This window comes from Dermacentor silvarum, chromosome 8 (genome assembly GCF_013339745.2).
Source record: "Dermacentor silvarum isolate Dsil-2018 chromosome 8, BIME_Dsil_1.4, whole genome shotgun sequence".
NCBI classification, from domain to species: Eukaryota; Metazoa; Arthropoda; class Arachnida; order Ixodida; family Ixodidae; genus Dermacentor; species Dermacentor silvarum.
Window position 1 is genome coordinate 16,934,042 of NC_051161.1, and position 7,360 is coordinate 16,941,401.

General features: G+C 50.9%; 1 protein-coding gene across 1 annotated transcript; it reads right to left on the bottom strand.

Annotated features, from left to right (window-relative positions):
- Positions 1 to 404: 404 nt before the first annotated feature.
- On the bottom strand, positions 405 to 2,541 carry LOC119462039 (uncharacterized). The gene is made up of 2 exons (XM_049672357.1): positions 1,576 to 2,541; positions 405 to 802 (listed from the first exon to the last, which is right to left on the bottom strand). The coding sequence occupies exon 1, from the start codon at positions 2,539 to 2,541 to the stop codon at positions 1,603 to 1,605; it is 939 nt and encodes a 312-aa protein (XP_049528314.1). The 3' UTR covers positions 405 to 802; positions 1,576 to 1,602.
- Between the last annotated feature and the right edge of the window lie 4,819 nt (positions 2,542 to 7,360).

Genomic DNA, 7,360 nt, shown 5'->3' on the forward strand with positions numbered 1-7,360 from the left:
TGAAAAATAAAGAATTGTATTCTAACTCGGAGCACGAAGCAATTTAATTACCTCGGACCAATCATTCAAATAAGATAAATAACTACAACGTCATTGCCTACACATTAAAATACCCGCCGTGGTTGCTCAGTGGCTATGGTGTTGGGCTACTGAGCACGAGGTCGCGGGATCGAATCCCGGCCACGGCGACCGCATTTCGATGGGGGCGAAATGCTAAAACACCCGTGTACTTAGATTTAGGTGCACGTTAAAGAACCCCAGGTGGTCCAAATTTCCGGAGTCCCCCACTACGGCGTGCCTCGTAATCATATCGTGGTTTTGGCACGTAAAACCCCATAAAAAACAATACACATTAAAATATGTACAAAAATGTATTACGCTTCGAGGAAATCCTTTCGAATACAAAAAAAAAAAAATACTGCACCGTCATTGCGGACGTTAAAGGAAATGAACGTGACAATGTTTCGTGTTACGGCGACGAATAAAACAAGCGCTCCCAGGGACTCGGGGTCCGCTTCGAGTCCGGGACGAAGGAGCGCAGGTGGTGGCGCAGAAGGCCGTTCACCTCCAATATGATGTTCGGGTATCGCTCGGAGGGGCAGCGCAGCCAGGCGCCGTCGTCCAGCTCGATGTTGTAGAGCGCCAGGCAGGGAGTGCGGTCGCTCAGCAGCGTCGCGTTGAGCAGCGGAGACAGCTTCGCCACAACCGCGCGCACGCTCTCGAAGCTGAAGAAGCGTTTCCCGTCTTGGCCGTACGCCACTTGCGTGTTCACGTCCACGCGCACGCTGGGGTGCTCGCAGACCTGCGAAAGTCGAGGCCGTGACGCGCTATACAGGCGAGGTTCACAAGTACAGTCAACCGACAGTTAACGGACCACCGGGAAATCAGGAAACGTTCAATTTCCGGGCAGCCTGTAACAGTAGTCATTAAAACCGTACATCACAGTACTGTTTGGATATACTAGCCTGAGGCTGGAAGTGCGAATACCAAGCTGCCTTGTGGGGTGCAGCAGTAGTGTTCAGCGTTTTTTCCACTTCTTTTTGTCGCGATAGCAATCATATGGATATCCCAGGCTCATTTCTGCCGTCGGCGTCGCCGTGATGTTCCGCGTAAAGTCCAAAGGTGATGACACCGTCGCAGCGCGCCGTACGCCGAATTGAGCATACATATTTAAAAGTGAATGAACACAGCCTATATAGATGCATATATAGTCTATGATGCGTTGTAGAGCTCCACGGACTCAAAAACCTGAGGGGTCACGTGACGTGTAGATAGACTGGCCTTACAACTGCCGTTTTTCATTCTCCAAGTTGGGTAATATTAGTCATGTGCACCTTTATAAAGTGTGCAGCTTTATAAAATGTGCAGCTTTATAAATGTTACCGCGTCTAGACGGGCACTCTTGCGCAATCGTTTTCGTCGAGTTCGACTGCTTGGTATACCTTGCTAACTTGGTCGGCGGACCAGGACGTGCATACCGCGCCGAGCTTCGCTTCCTGGCCGCTCGTGTTGAAGACAAGCGCGCCGAGGAACAGCGAGAAGCAGCCGGTCAGCCCGGGTGTGCCTGCCACGTACCGCAGGTCCGGGTGCTGGCCGAGGATCCTAATGGCGCCCCCGAAGTGAGAGACGACTCGGCACCTGGCTTTCGGAATCACCGACGTAGGGATCCGCTATCGACGAGAAGGTCGCGCGGCAGCGACCTCCGCTGTCCAGCGGGGGCACGTGCGTCTCCAGCACCAGAAGGGACAGCGGCGCCACGGCTTTGTCCAGGAGGCCAGGCGGGAACGTGCTCAGCGCGTTCGCGTCGTTCACGCCTTCGAAGCTGACGCCGAGGGCGAGGAACATGCCGGGGTTGTACTCCGCCAGCAGCTGCATGGCGGCCGCTACGACCGAAAGCTGCGCCGGCCGCACGCGGACCTGGAAGAGCGCCAGGCCGTGCAGGCGGTGTCGGACGAGGCTGGCGTTGATACGCCGCGCCAAATCCGGCACGACTGCGCGCACGAACGTCTCCCAGTCGCCGTGCGATGGGAGCAGGCGCGTCAGGGTGGAACCGGACGCCTGCCGCTTGAAGATTCGCCAGCTCGCCGCCGCCTGCGACGTCGACGATGCCCCGAGTGCTCGGAAGGAGCCGCCGTGCCGCTGGTCGTACGCGACGTGAGTGAACACGGTGTAGTGGCAGACGCCGTCGGGAGGGTACGCCTCCCTCGGGGCGACGACGCCGGCGCCCACGGTGCAAACGAGCGTGGTGTGGCTCTGCGTTTGCGCAGCCATTCTGGCGGCGACCGCTTCGAGTCGGTACAGAGGTCGCCAGCCCTGCAGGGCTCGTTCGGCGATCCGCGGCGCGCACATCACGGCCAGGAGGAGCGAGGTCAGGGCGACCGCGGCCACGACGACGAAGGCGGCGGTGAAAGCGATCAGCCACAGCGTCAGGAGACAGGGTGGATGGTCCTCCCGCTGCTGCCGAGTGATGGTCACCGCCGCGGAGGCTGCTGCTCGTAGCAGGTTTCGGAGGGCGGCTCTGAAAGTTCGAACGTAATCCATACCCGCATGTTCGTATCCAGCTACTGCTTCTTCCGAGCCATCGGAACATGCGCACGCTCGCAGAACCATCGCGGCGCGTGTATCCTTGCTTGTTGCCTATCACGCATGTGGCACCTACCCACGGTAGGGGATTGGCCAAGAAATGGGAGGATTATTCCAAATTAATATGGAGGATAAATTTCCGAATATATGTGGAATTAGTATGGAATAGCTTGCATTGCTTGCTTGCACTACGGGGGATAGGCCAAGAAGCCGGCGGTTAAACGGGTGGGGGGGGGGGGGAGGGAGGGGTTGAAACTTGAGGAAAAAAGTATTGTGAGGGAAAAGTTGAAATTATCCAATGAAACAAACTGGTTTTGGATCCTGCCGTGCCTGTAGCACACTGAAATCTCGTGTCAAAAGCGAAGACGACGACTGCATGGGGCGCGCACAGTACAGAATGTAAGGAAGGGAAAGAAGACGTCAAGCTAAAACTGAAAAAAAGGAGTAGAAGTATATGGCTCACAAACTGACGTCGAATGCAGATCTAAAAAAAAAAAAAAATGTTAGCTGCAGGAAAAAAGTAATTAAATCGTTGTTGCGCCCAGAGTCGATGCACATAAACCTAGCGGGATTTCCAGGCTAATTTCATCAACTGGTGAAAGGAACTAGTGAAGGAAACTTCCAGGGCACAGTTGCCGAACTTTTGCCGCCATAGTATCATCATATAGAAAGAAGCGCGAGAGAGCACACGCACCGACGCACCATGCGTTCCGGAAGGCACGAGCATTTTCGCGGCGACACCGCTAGATGGTGCAGCGTGTTCATAGAAAAGCACGACAGAGCAGTCCCGCTGCAGTACACGCCTCATACTGTCATGCATAATGTATTACAGCGGTGGCAATACGTTGCGTCGCTGTGTTACTTCAGTGATAAACGCAACACCCTATACAGTCATCGTGAAATAGGTGCTGCCATTTTTTTCCCTTTTCATAAGTATGTGCTTATGATGATGAGTTATATAATGATAGATAATGATATAATAATGATAAGATAATGATAATGAGTCTGTCCATTATTTCTCATCTTTAAAATGATGCATTAAACATTCGCAGCGGGTGCCCATTTGGTGCAGAATTGTTCAGGTGTTCACCTTGAGCAAGAAAGTTACGATGCCTTCGGCGAGAGGCGACCGCTCCTTCCGCCCTAAGACAAGCACTGGTCTAGAAGCTGTTCCTTTGTCGTAACGAAGTATTCCATGCGAGTTTGGCCTCGGACCATGATGCCTACTTGTTTCGTTACAATCCCTCATCGATAGAAGGCGAAGCTCAATTTCTTCACGCAGACTCCGCTGTGAAAACGTGGTAGACGAGATTCCCTGGTCGATGCGAAGAAGCGCTAGCGCGTTTTGTATACATTCCAGTGCTGCATTGAAAACAACTTGCGAGTCCATATTTACTATATCTTATTTTGCATACTGCAGTCCTTTATCAGGGCAGAAGTGGATATATTGTACAAAGAAACAGTGTCAACTTACATAAACATGTAAGAAAACAATCTACAAGGTACAAATAAAGGAGAACATTCTAAGGACATTCAAAAATTCTTCAATGGGTTATGACCGGATGTTGCCAGGTATTCCATTCCATAGTTCTATGGTGCAGGGAAAAATTTGTACTTTGAATAGTCAGTCCGAGACCGCAAGGCAACGTTTAGTTCGTGATTACTGTTTCTGGATGGTAATGAAAAATAAGCACGGCCAGGCGTATCGGCATAAGTTGACCGAGAGAAATTTCATGGACGCAATATTGCGTTGTTTAGAAAAAAAAAAAAAAAAAAAGACGCGAACACGAAGGAAAGAAAGAGACACCACAACGCTGAACTAGCAAAAAACTGACATATATTTGAAAAAAAAAAAAAGACCTTTCGAACACCAAACAACCAACGCATGCTCTTAGCAAGGTGCAAGAATCTTAAAGATTACCCGCCGTGGTTGCTCAGTGGCTATGGTGTTGGGCTGCTGATGCACGAGGTCGCGGGATCGAATCCCGGCCACGGCGGCCGCATTTCGATGGGGGCGAAATGCGAAAACACCCGTGTACTTAGATTTAGGTGCACGTTAGAGAACCCCAGGTGGTCCAAATTTCCGGAGTCCCCCATTACGGCGTGCCTCATAATCAGAACTGGTCTTGGCACGTAAAACCCTATAATTTAATTTAATCTTTAAAGAGATAAACAGACATTTGTCCTATCTCTCTCTACTTCCTTATGTTTAAAGCTCAGCCTCTGAGCAAGGCTATCTCTTTATCCCTCAGAGAGACAGAAGGAACACTGATGCACTTTCCTTCCTCTCATTCATTTGTTTTTCGCTGGTTTCTCAAGTATCAGTATGAACCAGCTGGCCCATCAAACTGCCCTTCCACACGTTTAGGAAGAGCAGCAATGTCGATGGGTTGAGAAGATGGCGAAAAGTTCCTGTCGTTGCGTCGGTAGATGAATCGAGTGGCCTTTTTCTGGATCGATTCTATTCTGTTCATATAGGCTATTTTTGCACTGATTGCAGACACCAGGTTTTGTATGTTAGTAATTTCGTTTCCTTTGGAGTTACTTTTAATGAGCGACTTAGATATTCGAGTTTTTTCATAGTCGAGGGCGCTAACATGGCCCCTTGACTCGCGCTGAGCCCCATGGCAGGGTAGCAACGAGTTGAGCGAACACTTTTGCATCCCTTCGTCCTTGGGCGCAGGTGGGCAGCGCCTTTGTAGTCGCGAGAGCATTTCCTAGGGTTTTTTTTTTTTTTTTTTTTTTTCCTTGTATGTTTAGCGGAAGGCATCAACGGGTCAGTCTAACCGGTGCTTTTCACGTGTCGTCCAGACCTCGCGTCACGATTCCGTGGCCCGGACCCTCCCCGTTCCTTGCACGCATCTGGCTGGAAGGCATACGTGTGCTTTCCCCTTTTCTGTTGGCCGGCGTGCGTGCCTTCCTGTAGTATAAATGTTTACAGATCTGACGGGCTGGCGAGTATTACGTTATGGCGAAGTATGCTTTCCAGCTCCTGGCATAACACGTCCGCATCGTACTGGTGACTGAACATGACGTCATCTCGCTGGGCCAACGCTATCACCGCAAAGCGTTTTCAAGGGACGAAAGAGAAAAAAAAAAGTCAGAAAAAAAGAAGAAAAAATGAGCTCGAGAAACGTAGCCCCCGCCTCCCTGTCGGAATACACGCGTGGCGTCATACGAGGTGTGGTAATGTAATAGTATTCACCCAAGGAGCACGACGCAGACGTCATCGCTCAGCTCAAGCGCTGCTCCTTTCTTGTTCGGGGTTGACTTACAGCGCCTGTTTTGGATAAGTTGCCGTAGTGAAATTGAATTTTCGCTTGAGGCTAAAGTATCATTTCTTTCTTGTTAGGTTTAGCGAGCTGCAGCGCGTGCATCCGCATAAGTGTGACTCCGTACGCGTTAGTGGTTTTCAGACGCCACTGTCTCGGAACGCTCTCGGCGCTTGCTCTGCGAAGATACGGAAGCCTCGACGCCATTTTGCCCGATTGCGCTCTGCGCGGGCCCACTCACGATCTCCTGCACCTCTAAGCATGTGATTTCATATCAGCTGTTCCAGTAGAAAGATAGAGAGACGTCTACAGGTGTAATCGTGCTGCTCAAGTCGACCGCGTATAGATCTCGTTTAATGAACAGGACCGGGAGCCGCTACTCCGTGTACTGCATTGGATGACGCTAGAGTTGACAACTGCGCATTAATCATAGATTAACACCAAAAGATGCTTCCATGGATTATCAGAGATCATTCCTGTAACTCAGTCATTTCAGGTAGCGGTGGATCGCTGATATCAGAGTAGTCCTCGAGTAATGCTAACCACCTGCACCTCCTCAGTGCTCTCCTAAAGAACGTACGTCGCTCTTTTTTTTTTTTTTTTTTTCTTTTTTAGTGTCCCATTAATTCGTCGAATCGATTCTTTTTCGAGGCTTCCGAAAACTCGGGCATTTGCCAGGTTGACCTTTGCCGTTGAACGAGTTCCTGAAGGTGTGGCCTTGAACTTCGTCGACACGTTCTTACAGTTCTGTGCTTTCATGGGCTTCTTGGTGGTAGCTGGCGTGGAGGAAGGAAAAAAAGATAGGAGGGAGCACCGCGCAACGCGATTGAAGCCAAGAATGTCGTCCCAACATGTGGCGAAAACACCTGAGCATGGAGGATATACGTCAGAGCGCGCAGTAGGTTTTAGTACTTCCGGTTGATTTTTCTCGATGCCCATTCGCATTTACCTTCCTCCATGCCCATTCGAAACCAAACGACGCGGCAAATCTCGATTTTTGCTTCGTGACCTCGACGCAAGAGGTCACGTGCTGTGCCGACACAGAGCAAAGGGACTGGCGTCACCGAGCGATCGCTTGCCAAGGCTGGCTACATTACCTAGTGCTCTCTCCTAACTTTTTCCTTCCGTCCATGTATAGCTGGGATGCCGCGAGTAACTTTCTGCGTGCGTGGTGGAGTCAAGTCATATACTATATGCTCCTTCGCTAATATTAGTCTGTCCAGGTCCGTTGCTCTGTCTAAAATTGTTTCCGCTCTGCGCACAGCTCCATCATCTTTGCCGCTCGGTCGTGGAGACGGTCGCACACCGGTGCTTTACGTTACTCTCAGTATTGGGCTCATTGAGGTAAGCGATGACAAGGTGCTCTTTGCGGACCCATTCGTAAAAGCGCATGCGTAGCGAGCAAAATAGGTCCCCCCCCCCCCCCCCCCCTTTGCACTCCCATATATCTCGCCCCCTGAATTGCTTTGCAACGAGAGATGCTTGAGATGCTGACCTTGGGACAA

Bases quoted from the DNA above. Each gene is read 5' to 3' on its own strand.
- LOC119462039 (XM_049672357.1), bottom strand. From the start codon at position 2,541: ATGGATTACGTTCGAACTTTCAGAGCCGCCCTCCGAAACCTGCTACGA.